General features: G+C 44.7%; 1 protein-coding gene across 4 annotated transcripts; it reads right to left on the bottom strand.

Moving 5' to 3' along the window:
* Positions 1-398: 398 nt before the first annotated feature.
* On the bottom strand, positions 399-16851 carry VDAC1 (voltage dependent anion channel 1). Of its 4 annotated transcripts, none has more exons than XM_082324567.1 (10): positions 16752-16851; positions 12392-12524; positions 10246-10315; positions 9621-9670; positions 8491-8643; positions 8348-8400; positions 5884-6111; positions 2666-2816; positions 2209-2266; positions 399-1369 (listed from the first exon to the last, which is right to left on the bottom strand). In XM_082324567.1, exons 3-10 carry the CDS (start codon positions 10310-10312, stop codon positions 1278-1280), a joined length of 852 nt encoding a protein of 283 aa, XP_082180693.1. In that variant the 5' UTR covers positions 10313-10315; positions 12392-12524; positions 16752-16851; the 3' UTR covers positions 399-1277. The 4 variants fall into 4 exon arrangements, with proteins under 4 accessions (XP_082180693.1, XP_082180694.1, XP_082180695.1 ...); XM_082324568.1 differs by lacking the exon at positions 16752-16851 and adding an exon at positions 14008-14076; XM_082324569.1 differs by lacking the exon at positions 12392-12524.
* Between the last annotated feature and the right edge of the window lie 1935 nt (positions 16852-18786).

Below are 18786 nucleotides of genomic sequence, written 5' to 3'. Positions count from 1 at the left end.
CACCGCAGCCTCTTGCCATCTGCACGCCACCCACGTCGACTGCTTACACGTGAAAAAATACAAAGTTTTAATGAAAAGCCACTGAAGTATATCCCAACTGATTCATTGCTCACACCTATTTGTTTACAGAAAGGCAATTCAACTTAGTGAATTCTGCAATGAAAGAAAGATAAACAAGTCACATTATCTTGTTTTCTCCATGAGGTGAACACATGCATATGTGCAGTTGCCAGAGCTCAGTGAGCACTAAGCACAGGGCCATGGCTGGAACTTAAATCTATTAAGTATTTTTTGTTCGTGTGGTACAAAATACGCACTAAGCTGTTGCCAGTCTGCTTCTGGAGCCAAGAATTAATATTAAATTGTGTTCGCAATTAATATGAAGACAAAGTAAAAGGTGACATTTCAATATTTTATTCAAGTTGGGTTTGGGTTTTTTATCCATTTTTAGTAGTGTCAAGTACAGCATTTTGGGGTCTAGTTCCACACAAAATGGAAGACTCTCTAAAAATGTACCCATTTAGTTGCTAAAAAAAAGTGGTAATAACAACAAAAGTCCATTTTCAATTTAGTGATGCAACTATGTGATTGCAGTTACAAAGACTCTTCCCTGATTATGGCCCTGTCTTACAAGCTTTCCAGTCAGTGCAAGGGAAAGGAACCACAACACAGGACAGGTAGTATTGGCTGAGTCACATCAAACCTCCTCCGCAACGCACTTACACAACGTGGACAACCTAAAGCGTTCTGGAGACAGCTGTAGGTGCAAGATAACAAAAAAGGACAAGCCATTTATGAAATGCCTATCTAAAAAAAAAAAATTTTTTTTTTTAAATCCCTTTTTCAGACAAATTGCACATTCCATTGTGAATTGAAACCTCAAGCGTCGGAACATTTTGCTTACGGAATTAACAGTACAATGTAGTGGTCTGCGATTCTTAACGTTTCAGTTTTTATACCACATTAACATATTCCTTGCGCAGTCAATATGCTAGTAAAGGTAATCAATACCTTCCTACTTCCTATCATGTGGCAGCTGACAGATGTGATGGGCAATAACATTCAAAAAAAAAAAGCCTGGAATTAGGATTTTTTTTTTATGCTTTTGTCTCCATTTCTTTCACAACATCATTTTTAAAGCTTAGCTGTCTTTAACCAGTACTAGCAGGACTGATACTTAGCAATACTTGCACCCCAGACATAAAACATTGAAAGGTACACTATATTCTGAAGGTAGCTATGCTGTATTTTCAAATTAGTGATTGTAGAATCACTCCTTATGCTTCAAACTCCAATCCTAGACCAAGTTTGTGACCACCTGCGTTGACATTCTTGCCATCCAACAAAGCTGACAATGTCAGTTTGATACCTGCGAAACAGAGAAAAGTGAGAGAAAAGACCAACTATTAAAACTTTGAATGAACTTTACCTTCAGTAAGTGCAGTGTCTGTGTTACTGCTTTAATTTATCGGGTAGCTAGGTGAGCATAATTGGGCAGCTAGCCTTGTAAGGACTGGGCGTTTTAAAACAATTCGCAGATATGAAATCTTTCTGAATTATGAAAGTCATAATAAACCACGGTGATAGATTCTGCTTTTTATCGCTCCAAGTAATTAAAGCTCTGAGTCAGTTCACTGCTGCTGGCCTACTGATTAATCTAATTTTAGAGTCCAGCGTTATGAAAAATTGGGACCTTGATAGGTACCCAACTTTCTAAACCACTTTAAAATCTAGGTGTGAAAAGGCCTAAGCCCTGTCTACTGTAATAGCTCACGTCAATCTGCTTGGTATTCTGGCAGCAGATTTATTAGACTACATTAAAACCAATTTCACAGCAGTAAGATTGTCCTCTTCCTGGACCAGGGGACCTTGAGAAAGTCACATTTTCAAGCAAAATAAATGCAGTAATAGGAAGCCTCTGAAAGGACTGAAAACGCATTTACTTATCTGTGAAACACCTAATTGTAGATATATTTTGTATCAACAAAAAAGAGTATCTGACTGATGAGTGGATGGTGGTCTCTAATAGTCCTGCTTGCAAGAGTCATCCAAAATTAACAGAGCAGTCCCGGGAAAAGTTCATCACTGGGTTGCCAAGCGGAACAGCGGTGTTACAGAACGATTCACGCTTTGTCACAAAAAACTCTTTGATATTTCCAGACTAAAATATCACTTAGTGATGTCTGAATTTCTTCCATGTAGACTTACCTGGCTTTAAAGTCTGAGTGTATCCTAATCCAATCAGACTGGAGTTGTTCACTTTAGCCTTAAAGGGAAAAAATACTATATGTAAATAATTTAGTATCTTTCTTCAAAGTCCTTCCTACTTGAAAATTAAATAACACCTTTTAAGTAGGTAAAGGATTTCATCTTTTAAACCACAAAAAAAAAAAAAACCAAAAAAAAAACCACCATAAAGTTAATTTTGCCTCAAAATCTCAAAACAGTGCCCAATAATACAATAAAACATTCTGTGTCACTTTTAAGGAAAATCCAATAGTTGTGCTCTCATGCTGCCAAAACCAAGACAAATAGATATATGTGCCAATGTGCCAACTATGCACCAGAGAACTGCATCAAAACTGTATTTTACTGATGTAAAGGTTGCTTCACATTTCTGTTACAGGAGCCTATTTTCAAATGCTTATAAATGCATAGTACTCACAGAAAAAGAGGCATCTGGGTCAATCTGATACTTGGCTGCTATTCCAAAGCGAGTGTTGCTATTACCGGCTGTCCAAGCAAGATTCACAGCAGTTTCCAGTTTATCATTCACCTTCTGGTAAATGGAGCCTCCAAATTCCGTTCCATCGTTCCTGGAAGGAATGCATTAGTCTGGCTTTAAACTGCACGCCAAAACAATCATCTTTTTTTTCCAGTAAGATTTATATTTGCAAAACATTCGCTTACACCTCATTTAATATCCCTGTAACAACTAAGATAGAGACATTAGGCCAGATTGGTTATGAAGTCGTTTTTAAATGCCTAAATTCATTGATGGTTACTGTATTTCAACAAACAACTTATGAAACTGAAAAAAAAAGCCACAACAAACTATCAAAAATAGACTAATGATGACAGCTTCCAATTTTCCCTTCTCTCTAGATGGGAGTCTTTGTAGTAAAGAGATTTATTCTTCTCTGCACATCTCTGAAATAATTCTCTTCCCAGGCGTACGTCTCCCTAGTGCCCGGAAAGGGCTGCACCCCAATCACCGAGCCTGAGCAATCACCCTAACGCTGCCTCGTCAGCATGCTTGCACCAGACACAGATGAACTGTATCAGAAGTGAAGATGCCAATTTAATGTCCAAGTCTATCGGCTTTTGCAAATGAATACCATTTGCAATAGTCCTTATGGTACATCTGTACTACAGCTCCCTCTCTACTAGAAACTGAAATGAAGCTAATTTTACTTTGCAGAGAGCACTGGCCAACAGCTGAATGATGACAGCCTTCTACCACTGCTACCGAGTAGCACAGCTTCCAATTACTGCTGACACCGATGTCACACAGGGGATAAAGTGTGGTAAATAAAATGCAAAACATTAGAGCATGCAGATCATAAAAACAAGAGCAAAAGTCTTCTAAAAGCCTTGCACTCCTTGTAAACCAGTGAGCATCTGGATTTCCATTTTTGCTCATTTTCTTAAAAGAGGATACGAACGTACTGTACAAAACGGGCTTTAAACCACAGGAAGACCTCTGCAAATAAAATGCTTATGATTCTTTATAAACTAGGAAATAATCTGGTTCCAATTAATACCGTATTCCAAACCTTATAAACAGGGCCAGACTTAGAATCTCTCCACTTTTACCCCTTTGGCCTGATGTTCCGTAGTTCATAACAGTTGCACAAACAGTAGTGATATGCCTATTTAGAAGTTCAAGCGATAGCAGCAGCCTTTTAAATTGTTAGAGCAATTCTTCCAGAAAAACACTACAATACTTACTTCAGATAAGACTGAAGCTCACATATAACTGCATGTGCTTGGCTCTCAAGAAAAGGAGGGATTAAAAAGGACTGAGGAGAGCTGGTTATACAGGCAGATTTTGTGCAAGGTTCCCACACAGCTCTGTCTTGACCTGCAACATTGGGGGGGCGGTCTGAGCTATGCTTAAAAAACGAGGAAAGTCATATTTAAAACTATAAATTATCCAGCCCTACCTCCTTTTACTTATTATTTATTATTAAAAAATAATAATAATAAAAAAGTCAAACCTCCTTTTAATTCTAATAGTAATAATAGCACTTTTCAGATGCACATAAAAAAATACATTATCCCCCTACGAAAATTAATATATTTAAGGCACCGTTAAGGAAAGTAACTTGCTGAACTACCCAGCTGGTCCGTGTAAGGCCAGGAACACAAGCCCCCATTTCAAGCCCCACCTAGCTGAATGATCAGCTCTGCCACAGCACCCCTGCGAAACACTGAACTGCCTAGATGCAGCAAGCGAGCAGGCTAGTGATGGGCGTTCCACACACAACTGTTCCCAGGATTATATAAAAACTCTGACACGTTTCAAAGCTGAAACACATCAAATACCTAACTAGTCTATTAATATCAATAAATAAGATTTCTATTCATATCACACATTTATGGGTTTGCCTGTCAATTGGTAGAGTATGAATATTAAATAAACAAACGAGGCGTCCTCCTGAAGATGATTTATCATCCCTGTACAGTAACAGCAATCTCCAAATCAGACCCTCAGGAGGCCAAGAAACAGTACAGTAAGATCTGAGCCCCTGCTGCTGTTATGAAGTTATTTTCTGCCGTTGCTTTAATTAAGAGTAATAATAATTATAACATTTTCTAGCAAAAGCCAATAATACAATGTTTTGAACTGCTACAGTATAACAAAGTTGAAAGTCATTGTGCTTGAAGGAATAACTCCTAAGGACTGAGTGGAGGGGGACCCCGCATATTGTTCTGATGGAAGTTTTCTGCCCACATTTTTGTGCTTTGGCAATCCTCCAGATACGCTGTCTGAGCTGTGAAGGTTCAATTGTTCTGTAAGGCAGCGTGAGCTTCCTAAACCAGACCTCTGCAAAACAGCATGAAACAGAACCGAAAGCCTTTGAAGCAGCAGCTCCAGGAAGGCAGAACAGTTGTGCAGCCCCGAAATGGGAACAGCCTGCAATAGCTCTGCTACATGCAAAATATCCAATTACCCAAGGGAACGGGAAAGAGGGGGCGGGGGGAATGGATTGGGGATTGCCTAATCTTAAAAAACTGTCTTCCCCAAAGGCATAAATTGCTTTTTTAAGAGCAACAGGAGACAGAGAAATTAAGGTTTTCATGGAATTTGGTCTTGGTTTTACACCATATCCCTTCCAGTACTAAAACAAAACATATCCCTGCCAGTACTATCCCTTCCCTACACTTTTACACCATATCCCTTCCAGTACTAAAACAAACGCAGTCCACATCTCTTCCATTCATTCCCTTTTGCCTATTCGTGTTCATCTTCTGATTAACTCTTTCATCTACAGATCAAACCACCATTTTGTTTGATTTTGACATGTGCAAAAAGCGTTGCTTTTATTTCAACTTTCACAAAGAATATTTTTATAACCCACTTGTCTTATTATTCCGCTAACAGATTCTAATAATCCTTATCTGTTAGAAAGATAGACGCTGGATGCTTGGGTGCTCAGTGAGTTCCAGTTCCTTCCATCATAAACTCCCTCACCCACATAATTCAAAGAAAAGTTCATGCAACTAAAAAAAAAGGCAGCTTGCCATCTTAAATGAAGAAGTAATTTGAAATCCACCATTCACTCTTTCACCATTGCTGAAACTCCATCCCTTTCATTGCTCCAGTAAGCAGCAAAATCCTTTCAAATTCCTTTTTAATGCCCGTCTGCCAATACTTACACGTTAGTATGAAGCTGGAATTCATCGGTCTTATAGCCAACAGCAAAGTTGCTCTGGGTTACTCTAGACTTCGTTGTCTCAAAAGTCATTTGGTAACCTGCCAGCCACCCCTCGTAGCCAACCACCAGGGCTCCACGTATTGAAGGACCAGCAATATCAAAATCCATGTCGCAGCCAATGTTGATGTGTTCCCTTTTGTACCCTGTCTTAACTTTAGCACTCTTCTTCCTAAAGAGAAAAGAAAGAATCTTGTATCTTTGAAAAGGTAATTCAATCAAATCAGTTACTTTAACCGAGTGTAATAGTTCTTGAAGACAAAGTGTGCGTACCTGGAGAGCCACATGGTGTGTCACCTTCTTACCTTTCCCATTTGCAAAACCCTAATTCAGCTACAGTGAATTATTTGCAGTCAAGCAATAAAATGCGGTGTGGCGCCTCCCTAAGCACTTCTGGGCTGCGTTCTGAAAAGCAGCAGCACAATAAGCCAGACGGGAGGTGACGAAACCAAATCCTCATCTCCAACTAATCGGATGGTTCTGGAAGTTTGGTAGATGATACAGTGAAGGGAAGGAAACTGTGGCAGTTTACAGGTTGGCCACAGAAAGTCAATAGTAGTTGGCCTGTCCCAAACAAACAATTTTTACACAATCCTAGTGAACCAGGTAATTTCATTTACTGTGACAGACGTCAAGAAATCACTACTTTGTCTCCAGCTTCCTGAAGGAAAGTCTCTGCTGCTAAGGAAGTAGGCTGCGTCAGTGGCTCTGACACCCTGTTTTCCCCTTAGGACGCCTTATGAAGTTTAATGGTTACAGCCATTAGAAAGGCTGCCAGGTTAACGCAGAAATAAACTTGCCTGAGTCACTGGTTTCTTTTTATACTGTTGGCCAGAACAGTGTTTTCTCATGTGTCCTGAGGTCGGTTTACATCAAGGGTGCAGACCCTCACGAGGCAAGAGAGTTACGTCTAATATATTCAGCTACTCTTAGTCAAGATTTTTTTCTTCTCTTTTTACCTTACAAGTGTCTTCTGTCTTTGACCAAATCTTTTACTGAAATCTTTCTGGAAAAGTCAAGCTAATTTGAAATTTCAAATCAAGCTTTCACTTCAGCTAGCAAAAACAGTTTCCAAGACCTGTTTCAATGCCGTATCAGACCTACATAGAGATTGCTCTCTTTTTCATTATTATTATTATTATTATTATTTTGGACTCAGGAATTTCTTGTGTTTTGCAAAATCAGAAATAAAGAGCAGGAGTGCCAAAAGCGCTCAGCATTCGCTCATCTGCAACTTCTGTAAAAGTCAGCGGTACCTCTCCCACCAATGTCAACGGGAACAGAGGCAAGCTAACATGGAGAGCTCCTAAAAATGACTTTCCCCGTTGAAAGACTCATCACAGCCAGTAAGTAATAAGGAAGGGGGAGAAGGTGTCTCATATTCAGACATGATGCATCCCTGTTAACCTAAACCAGGTCACACCAGGATTGAATCTCACTCCATTTATTCAAATCATAATAGTCCTCCCACAAGGCAATCGTTATAACTCAGATACTACAGTGTCCGTGAAGTGCCTAAGAAATAGCTATAGAGCTGTAACTTGTCATTCTCGTACAAGAGTTTTTCTTTTTTATTTCTTTAAGAATCCTACCAGTTAAGAAATAATTATCAACAAACACTAGAGATTATTCTGGTTAACAAATACAAAAATATCTAGTGAATCTAGAATTAGGAGTGGACTGGAAGCAGTTGACAATGCAGGACATGCAATCTAACAGGGTGAAACCTCCGCTGGGACTATAACCCCAGTAGCCTGCAGTGCAGCGTGCTGCTCTGGGAAGCTAATGTGCAGAATATTTTGACTCACTGGCAGCACTGCTTGCAAAAAGATAATCAGAGGGGAAAAAATAAACCAACATCTAGACCTACAGCTGCTGCTTAATCCCTCTGGCCCACATAAAATGTGGCATCCAATCGCTGTGTCAGAAATACTCATCCACCACCAAGGCACGCTGTGGCCAGCAAGAATTCAGATGATAAATTCCGCTCGGGAGAAGAGCCCAATTACTGTGTCGACTTATTAGAGCCGGGGCCAACTGGCTCCCGGAGCTTGTTAAGCTTCGCATTACAGCTGACTTGTTTAGCGCTTTTATTCAGACAGTAGCTCATCCTCTGACATGGCCAGAAATAAGCAACAGGGGCACAAACAAAACCTTTTCTTCCTATCGTAATTCTGACTATAATTTTCAGGTTACTGTATTTAAAAGTTTGCTTGCTATAGCTTAGGATTAAGAAGGGATTGTTAATACTAAGATTTAAATCAGAGGTACGTGATTTCATCATACACAGGCTGATCATTAACTGCCTTAGTATCTTAGGACAGAACAAGTAAAGCAGCAAGACGGTATTCTGGAAAACTAAAATACAAAAATGCCTTTTTTGTCACTTAAGCTTACTCACTTCTTACCCAGTGTTAGGAGAGAAGGAGGAGTCAAAGGTCAGCTTCAGGCCACGTGCAAGCTGAACAGAAAAGAAATTCACTGGTTGGATTTATAATTAGAGATTGTCATAAATTCATTTGTAAATTGCATCTTTTGAGCCAAAAACTACCTGATCTTCGAGAGTAATCTCAGTGCCTAGCGTGTTGTCAGTGTTCCACTTTTCTGTGAACATCAATCCATATTCCACCCATTTGTATTTTGTTTCCAAACTACCACTAACTTTGCTCGTTTCCGAGTTTGCTGAACCTGAGCTTGTAAATTCCTAAAAGGGGAAAAAAAAAAAATATATATATACATAAGATGGGAAATACTTATACTTACAGAACATATTAGTCGTTATAATTTGGGATATTATTCAACACGGCAGAGTTCTCAGAAGATTTAAGAACATGTTTGCTAGTCATTAATATCAACACACTCTTGCCCCACAAAAAAATTCAGCGTCAGAGAGAAAAAGCATGGCACGCTAAGGGAACGGATCCGGGACAGGAACGTGGATAGCCCTTACCAGCAGCGTAACACAGAATAGGGTGCTAGTCTGTACAAGGGATATCTGTGAATCAGTATCCAAGTCTGCAAGTGCTTGACAGAGATGTTCTAAATATTAGCTCCAACACACAGTTACATTGCAACTATACTTGTTTAGTGACTGCTAAGAAGAAGAGCATGCAGCACATTTAGAAACGATACTGTCCACAATTCTGACCACAGGACACGGAGGAGTTGCGAATCACAACCGTGTGCAAGCACTCATTTAAAACTGATTATCAGCCCTGGGCAAAACATTATTCCCAAATGCTCCTTAATAGACCCCCGGAGAGGTTGTGCCCCATGCGGGCACAGAGCTAAATCAAAACCTTTACAGAAAGAAATCCATGAGGGAGCACAACCTCTCATAACTGGAAACCAGCGTATTTCTGCTTGTTCAATCCAGCAAGGCAGGAGGGAGGCACTGACGCTTCCTCCCAGCACAGGCCATGGCGAGGACCTCAAATAGCAACGTAATTTTCATAGTAAGCAATTACTATGGTTGCATAGCAGCTCTTCACTGTATCTCCTGCTCTAATTTGTGCACGGTCTCATATATAACACAAAAATTATAAATGCAAACTAACTTGCAAGGTTATATCTGAAAAATGATAAGGGGAGAGTAATGGATGTGCATATACTTTTAAAAAGAAATATACAGTCAACAAGAACATTGCAATGTTTTGGATTTCAATGTGTTTCCAAACTCACCAGTCCATTTTCGGATTTTGTTTTCAAATCAAGTTTTATTAACCCAAAACCTAGAAGATGAATGAAAATTATTAATTATATATATGTTAATTTGAAAAGCATTTCTGATTTATTTCTTAAAACTCCCTTCTAAATCACCTGTGAACTATTAAAAAAATAAACCAAGGGTACAGTTATCAAACCACATGTTTTTCTGAAGAGGTTATGCAGCTTGTACTCACTTCAGATAGCACTTGACTGATTAATCCTACGGACCTCAGCAATATGATTGGGACCAAATTAGGCAATAGTGTCTGTATTCGTTTTGTTCAGCAGCATTTTGTTCATAAGCAAACTACTGACATCAGTGATCCCATTCATGATACAAGGCAACAGTCAAAATACAACACAGAATTTTCTTTCAAAACAGACAACAGTCCTCTGGGGAACAGGAAGAATTTTGTCAAAAGAAAAGTAAGTTACCCTCCCTTTCCAGACAGCAAGGGCAATGTGAAGCCACGATAGAAAATCCTCTGGATTCTAATGGAAATTATTGGAATATTTATCAGGGAAAAGTAATAAAATCCTAACAGTTTCAGGAATCAGGTAGACAGCGAAAGACCAAACTTATTTTGGCTTTATTTACCATATCCCTTGGTGAAAACATCTCTGGCGGATTTGCCCAGATCAGCATAAGCAGGTGGAACAGCCATTTTCTGTGGGGGGGGAGGAAAGAAAAGGGAAATTACAGTCTTCAGAAACTTAATTCATTTATGCAACAAGAAGCTTAAGCCCATTTCAGCCAGTTTTATTTTCTACCCACCACCTATCAACTAAATACAGCCTGAAGAAAGTCGCTGCAGCAAAAAGTGTGATTTGATTTTGCTCCTTAGCCAGCAGAAGCAATTACCATGCATTTGCCACCCAGGCTGAGAAACAGGTTGCAGAACAAATATATATTAAAAAAAAAAGAAACCATCTATGCCTTCCAAAGAGTTAACTGTTGTTCTCTTATCAGTATAACTGCATGAATGAACAACAACTTTTTTCAAAACCGTTTCTCAGAAACGTTTCTCCTGTTTCTGGTAACAGATCTACGCATTCTGATGCAAAGCATTAGGGCCCCCAGTCATCCTCTCGGGAAATCTCACCAGGACAAGCATCGAGCAGCAGGAGCATCTCTCTCCCCCTAATTGAGAGCAGCAAATGGATAACATTTATGTTAGCAAAATTGACAAACTGTCATTCTTCTGCTTCAGTTTTCTTTGACTTTGCTACTGCTGTTAATGGGTTAAGGTGTCTCCTTAGACATTGACCTTTAAGTGTTTTTCTGTTCATTATCTGGGAAAAAAATGAGCTTGCTGAGAAAAATTAAGACTGAAGGGATGCTACAGCGTGAAGTCAGGCAGGCAGGAGGGTAGCCACAACCCCGCTGCAGCAGCCAAATGCGGCCTAAGAGCTCTCTGCCAAGCCTGGAGCGGGGCAGCAGCCCAGTGGTGCGCACACTGCAGAGGCAGCTTTCTCCACCACGTTTTGTTCAGTAGGGACGCCCGCATTGCCATGTAGGTCCTCGCCTTCCCATCTTCAGCAGGCCCTGACCATTCTTAGTTCAGTGGCCTCCTGCAAGAAACATGAACGCATCCCATTTTCTTAGCCACTGAGAAAACTGTCTCGGCATATACGGAGGAGAAAAAACAATCCTGAGAGGAACAAACCAACAAATCTACTTTCTTATCCAAGTACAGTAACTTGTTCTAGGGAAGCAAAGTCAAACAATCTGAAATGGTGTACACCTTCTGTCTTTATAGACAAGACTCCATAATTTTAAAATAGCAAAGGAGCTAAACCATACTTATGAAGCTCAGTACCAGATGTTGCACTAAAATTCCATATTCACAAACTTTTTGGTTATGCAAAAGTAATAAGCAGTTTATTACACAAGCGTGCAAACGCTTAAAAAAATTGCCTGCCAATCCTTACTCCAGACTATTCAACATTAGCAGAAAACTATTCCTTTAAACCACAAACAAAACAGCTAGTTCTGAACATGAGGGGTGCTCTTAATAGTCTTTCTGGCTGTAGACTTGGATGCAGTTCTCTGGGCAAGCACCCGACGAATATCAGATAGGGAGCTGCAGCAGCCACTCAACGCCTCAAGCACTCCATCCAACAAGTTGTTGCCTGTTAAAGCAGGATATTGCTATTGCATAAATGAAGAATCCCTGTCCTAGAGGGAACAAAACAGATCTGGTGGCTAAATAAAAGCCAACAGTCTTTTCAGAACATAAATAAAGTAGGATACAAGGGCGCCTGGTATGATGTAGCTTCAGCTGTGGACACTGCCTGGATGCATCAAGAAGTCCTGTCATCTCTTTCCAGGTATACTTCAATAATAAATTGCAGCCCCAAATATGTAAGCAGCTAAACAGTTAAAAAAAAAAAATATTCCATATTCCAAAGCAGTTTTAACTGCTTGTATTAGACCTAAATGTCTCTCTTCATTTGTTGTGCAAACATGAAAGCTGGGATTTAATGTTTACAAGCACATCTCTCTACAGGAGAAACCATTTTAATAGTTGATCAGATGTGGTTCTGGGAACACAGAACCACAGCCCTTAAAAAAAAAAAACAAAACACCACCAAAAACAAACCAAAAAAAACCCACAAAAAACCACACACACGCACACACAAAAAAACCCAAACCAAGTATTAACAGATTTCTTTACGTAATTCCTCTGCTCCGTATTAAAGTCACTAGAAGCAGAGCACAATGACCTGCTTGGAGATCGTACCTTAAAGCCAGAGCTAAGGCAGCACTCAGGAGAGGGGTGGGAGGCTTCACCGAGGGCTGTATGTGTTCAGGAAAGGCTTCTTCCCTGCCAGAGCAGCCCGGTCTCATGAGAACCCTCTGATGGGTATTTCCATCTAGCGTCATCAAAAATTTAAAATGTTAAAAATCCCTACACTTGAAAATCAAATAAGCATTGCTTTGAAAGATAATGCACTGCTCTGCCAGCTGCACGTTGGAATCCACCAGATATATTTTATCAACAGTCCCTTTGAGTCACTTCATAAAATCAAAATATTTTCTTGAAAACGGAATGCTGTATGCTTTTGCTTTGGATTTTGTAGGTTATGTTTTTCCCTTACCCAAGCCCATGAAGCCAAGTTTTGCTCCCACTGCCGTTTGTGTACCTGCACTGGAGGTGGCCAGGCTCGGCGGGTGGATGAGCTGTGGCAGGCTGCTCCGCCGCTGCAGCCTGGGCTGTGGCTGTGGGATGGCGGGAGATGTCGAGATCTCCACTTAGGCAATTACTATAATTAAGGGACAATACTGAAAGCCAAATCCCTGCCGGTTGCAAGGCAAATCATGTAATGCACACAGAGCAAGATGTTTAAAATTGCTGAGTGTGGAAAACACTATGAGCTAGGTGCGTGGTGGTGAACCTTGCTGTTGTCAGCAAGAACAAAAATAATTATTTCTGTTTGCACTGGCTAATCAGAAGCCTCTTGTTTAACAGATGGAAAACAAAACTGATTACCTCCTGTGCGAGCGCGGTTGTAAGACAAGCATGCTTAACAAGGATTCAAACTCTTAAAGGATCAAGGAATGGCCGTGGCCAAGTGCCCTTGCTTTTCACCAGTGAGATCCCAGCACATTAACTCAGATTGGGTTAGGGCTGAAATTAATTCATTGCTTTTATCCTTGTCCAACTGTGCAAATAGCGCAGAGTGACTGCGCACCTCAGCTCCCGCACAAAGCAGGCCAAGTAGAATATATATAAAGTGTTCTAAGGAGGAAAATACTTTGATTTTCTTGAGTAGGAAGTACTGTAGCGCAAGTCATGACTGAAGAAAACCTGAACTGAGGAGTTAACTGTAAGCACCACCTCCATGAATGCCTGATTTATAACTCCATAGGGAGAAAACAGGGAGCTTCCTTTGGAGCTGCAGGACCCAAAAGCCAGCCCTAGTGACAATTTCATTAAAGACAAAGGACTTCCAGCAGGCCGAATCTGAATATTTTCCAGTGTCACAGATGGCAAAGTTTTCACCCCACGATGCAGTTCTGGGCAATTAAATCAAGATCAGCCCAAGAGGCAGCAGCCCCCGAGGTGCCCCTGGCAAACGTAGGGACTGGCTGCAGCCAAAGGAAAACTCATCTCTGCTTGAAAACTCTCTTACGTGCCTAAGTTAAAGTTTCCCTACACAGGCTTATCAACTTTATGATATTTACATGAGGGGAAGGAGCAACTGAAAAATTTAAGATAAGAATAAAATCCATTATAAGAATAAAATTCCCATGAAGACAGTAGGAGTCTATCAGATTCAACGCTAAGAAAATAAAAAGGTTGGATTTAACCTTACTCTAGCCACATTTTTTCCTAATAAATTTGAACTCATGTACCATTTCCTGATGGTCACAGTAGCTCTGAACGTTTCAGCTCCCCGTCTCCACAAGTGGTACCCCTGAAAAGACGATAAATGCAGAGCTGACCCACAACAGCTGCCAGGGACCTGTCCCACCAGCGCGTGAGCTGGGACGGACAGACAGCATCAGGGTACGAGACCAGGTACGGTCTGTCTGCATGGGGGAAAAAGCACACGAGGGTCTCATGCCTCAAGATCCCTGTCCCACCGTCCCACATCCCAGGCTGCCAGGTGAGGACGGTGCTGGGTCCACAGTTTGGGTTTTATGATTCAGATCCCAAACCCATTCAAGTCACGACTAAAGTCTGCTTTAAATCAGGTTCAGAGGCCTAACTGTGCAGAGATTTAAAAACACACTTAACCGTAAATACACGAGTAGTCCCACTGAGGTCAAACATCAAGTTCAGCACATTCACAAGTCTTTTGAGAAGCCAGCATAAGCACGTGATTTGTAAATACTCTGCATTATGGGACACAATACTTAACAACACTTTTTGCCCCAACTTGCTACAGTGTCGACATCATATAATCCATGGACCATTATGACTCAAAATTTAAGACTCTGGAGTCCACAATTTCTTTCATGCAGGTATTAGTAAACCTGTGCAACGTCCCTCTGACACTCGCAGGATCACAGCCTTCCTACCGCAGCTTTGTTTTTGAACTACATACGTGATGGAGCAGATGTAAAGATTTATGCAGTATCTCTGTAACCCAATAAACACAGGAGCATAGAGGCGATAAACCCCTTAAAAGCAAATGTAAATATTATGATTTAGTCTATACTAATATTTATGGAATTAAAGAAAGAAAGAGCCTGCACTTAATTGCGTGGGTATAAATTAGGAATGACAAGGTTGTACAGAAACCTCTGATTAAACTACCACATATAAGTATCAATTAAACAAAGTTGGGGGATATTGCAGCCCGCTGCAGCTACTGTACTTACTAAAACTGCAAGGGAAGAACAAAGAACCACATACCCCGTACGTTAAATTAAACATTCAGGTTAACTATCCGTTTCTTTCCAATACCTGCAGAGAAGGAGATGCGCAGCACTGCTGGCCCACCCCATGCCACCAGCACGGCGCAGGGGCAAGGCTGGCGCACGCCCCGGCAGAGCGCTCAAGAAGGGACACGTCCCTCGCTCCCGCCCCGCTGCAGCGCCAGATCAATGGGGATGACTAATTAAAACGGCATTTTGTCTTCCAGCACAATCTGACAGCTTGCTACTCTCATGCTGATGAGGAGCATCCGCTGCACCGGAGCTCAGGCTACAGAGCCAGGGGATGGGGGTTTCTCTACCTGGAGCAGATGCCAAACCCAGGAGGGCCTGCGCTGTGCTTCCCGACTGCATCCCTGTGCTTCCCGACTGCATCCCTGTGCTTCCCGACTGCATCCCGCCCAGAGGCAGGCCTGGGGACATCGCTCCTGCTGCTATGGCGACCGACAGCAATGTCCCAGACACCATCACACTCCCCCACAACCCCGAAACCTGGGCAGGAAGAAAAGGTGCAGACTGTGGCTCAGCGTAAACCTTCAGCGGAGCGTGCTGGGGGGAGGGATTATTCTGGGATGTCTTTTCAATAGTGCAAGAGCCCTTTTTTGAAGGAATTCTGACAAAATTTCATAGATGAAATGCCAGGAGACAGGTGATTATTCAACCATCCGCTGCACTGAACAAAATAAATGGCAACGCGCTTCTGATCCTCACCAGACCATCTGAGAAACGAGACGGGATCTGTTTCAGCCAGCATCGCTATAAATATTCCCCAGAGACACAACCCTGCGTCGGTCAGTAAGGATGAGTCAGCTCCGCTTCGTTTTTGAAAAAATTTTGTTACTATTTTTTTTACAAATGCCCAAAGACTGAATGAGTCCTTCACCCTCCAGCAAGAGTTGTTCCCAGCGAGGGCTGTGACGAGGCAGAATGGAGGCAATTGCACTGCTGCTGCTGCACGCTGCTCCCTGCTTGGTTCGGGAGGGGAAAACTGAGCCCTGAAGATTTTTAAACTGACATTATTTCCCCCAAGAAAAGAGCTACGTTTTGAGGATAAGCAGAATAAAATGAAACAAAAATCGGTTTGGCTGCTCAGAGCGGGGGTTGGGGTTTTGGCGCACGTCAGGATGAGTTTGCCAACGTGCAAAAAAGATGCCAGGGGCGCGGACGAGCGCGGCGGCAGGGATGTCCGCGCTGGAACGGGGCGGAACCCGGGCAGGGGCGGCCACCCGCGACCTTCGCTCCCCCGGAGCGCGAAAAACGACCCCCGCTTGCGGAAGCGGTTGTGAAGGAAGCGGCGGCCCCGCCGCGGCCGAACGAGGCGCAAGCCCCCGCGCGGGGCCGCCGCACGCGGGTCGGCCCGGGCTCGGCCTGCTCGGCGCAGCCGATGGCGTCGCGCGACGCGTCCGCGAGACGGGCGCGTGGCAGCGCCCCGCGCCGCCCGCCGCCCCGCCGCCCCCCCGGGTCGCGGTCACCCCGCGACTCGAAAACCGGCCCTCGTTTCGTAATGCCCACCGTTACGTAAGGCAGCAGCTATTCCCATTCCGACCGGGCCCGGGCGGCCCAGCCCCCGCAGGTCGCGGCGGATTCCCCCCGCTCCTCCCGTGACCCGCGCTCCGCGCCCCGCCGCCGGCTGCCGCGGATCCCCCCCCCCCCCGCCGCGGCCCGGAGGGGGCGGCCCGGGGCCCCCCGCTGCCCCCCGGCGCCCGTCCCCGCCCTACCTGGCCCCGCCGCGGCGGCAGCAGCCTGCGCCGCGCTCCCGCTCCCGCCTGGGCCTCCTCCGGCGGCGGCTGCCCCTGCCCGGCGCCTCCCCGGGCTCTGCGGCGGCGGCTGCGTGACGGCGGGCGGGGACGGGAGGGGCGGGGCGGGGCGGGCCTGGCCGCCGCACCGGGCCGCGGCCGGGGCGAGGGACCGCGCCGGCTGCGGGTCCGGCAGCGGGCGAGGCTGCCCGAGGGGCGCCGGGTCCAGCCCCGCAGCGAGCCAGGGCACCTGCAGCCTCCGGGTGCGGGGCAGCCGGGCACCGGGAGCCCCAGCTCTGCTGGAAACTCCCCGTTTCGTTAGAAGCAGTTAAATTAGAACTGCTAGAATTAAATTCTCGCTCCCCATCTAGTTAAAATTCCCATTCCCGGTATTCTCGTTGAGCCGAGAGAGAGGAGGAGGGGAGCGTTTGGGAGCGCGTTTCCGAGCAGGTGGAGCCGTGTGTGGCGGTGGGCGGCCAAGGGCGCTGGTGGAGGGCAGGGAGTCAGCGGGGCCGCAGGCCGCCCCAGGCAGGGACCCGCCGCCGAGATGCTTCAGTGAATTAGGGAGCTTTACAGCTTTCATCGTTCCCCCTCAGAGGCGTGAATCGGCCCTCACGGCTTGCAGGGAAGCTGGGGCTGAGTCCAGAATGAAACGGTCCCGGTGACAGAAGGTCAGGCGGGGAGCGCTCTGCTATCAAAGAGGAACAGAGGCTGAAGCTGCGCTGCTGGCAGGATGAGATATAGAACCAGTCCTTCACTGTTGGAGGCTCCTGGAGAGCTCAGAGCATCATCCACAAGATAAACAGGAGAATCATCCCACCCAGGAAACTCCTGGGGGTCTTGAGAGTCACCCTTCTGGCCCCAGCATCCAGGGGAGATTTTTGTTAGAAATCATCAAGATCATTGCTAAGAGTTCACATCCCACCCATGTGCACTCTTATTTACTTTCTTTTTTTTTACAGTGAATTCTTTCCTGCTCTTTCTCCCTTGCACAGCGCAAATGGATGGCGAGAGGCAGTTTCGCTGCTTGAGCTCTCGCCTGGCTCATGCCTTTGCTTTCCCAGCGGCATCTCTCCAGAAAGGCACCGCTCCCACGGCCATCGCAGGGCCGTACCCTCAGCAGGCGACTGGCGCCTGCCCCAGCACACCCCGGGAGTGGAGCTTGGCGTCATCCTGCTCAGAAACGCGACCGGAGCACACACACACGGCACTTGTGAGCTTTGAATCAGGGTTCAAACTAAATAAACCTTGCAAAGGACTTTATGCTGAATGGAAAGATATAACTGAAGCAAGAGGTCTCTTTCAAATTTGGAGAGTTACTTCTAACCACAGTCATTTTGTTGCTCCAGCTTCCAGGGCAATGCTACAAGCACTGGTGTCGTAACCAGAGCATGGGGTTGAAATCAGGGTGAAGTGTCGGCTTTGGCCAGCCTCTCGGCTCTGCCGCTCGCAGCAGCCCATGCCTTCCCGCTTCTCCTGCGCTCCGGTGCTTGTCGGTGCCTGCCCTGGCCTGACTGCACTCGCTGTCCCATGAGAGAACCCAGCCCAGCAAAAACAGCGGGGCAGCTTGCTGCTAGGGTGCATTGAACCCAAGAGTCAGAGGAGCGGGGGACGAGAGGGAGCTGCGGGCACAGAGGCAGGACGTGGAGGGGAGCAGGGCCACGGGACATCCCCCGTCATCCCTTTGGCTCAGCCACAGGGAGCACTTTCACCCCGAGCAGCAATTCCTCAGCCCGCACCCTGCCAGAGTGCCGTCCCAGCTCTCTGCCCTCTGCAAAGGTAAATCGCACCACAAGCGTGGTTTATCGAGCACTGCCTCCCTGCCTTGCTCCCTCCCCTAGCACCGTCCCTGCTGCCGCCCTATCTTCTCAAGTATATTCTTTTATTACCTCCAGGCACAAAAAAGCCTCTTTTATTGCCTGCAGGTGTGCAGCGGTTGCAGCCTGTTCCCTGCAGCCTTTCTCTAGCTCAGGAGGTTTTTATACTACAAAGGGCTTGCGGCGTGGCCAGGGGCAGG

This window comes from Platalea leucorodia, assembly GCF_965183815.1.
Source record: "Platalea leucorodia genome assembly, chromosome: 11".
Lineage (NCBI taxonomy): Eukaryota > Metazoa > Chordata > Aves > Pelecaniformes > Threskiornithidae > Platalea > Platalea leucorodia.
Note: the sequence above shows the minus strand (reverse complement) of the source record. Positions and strands in the feature narration are given on the sequence as shown.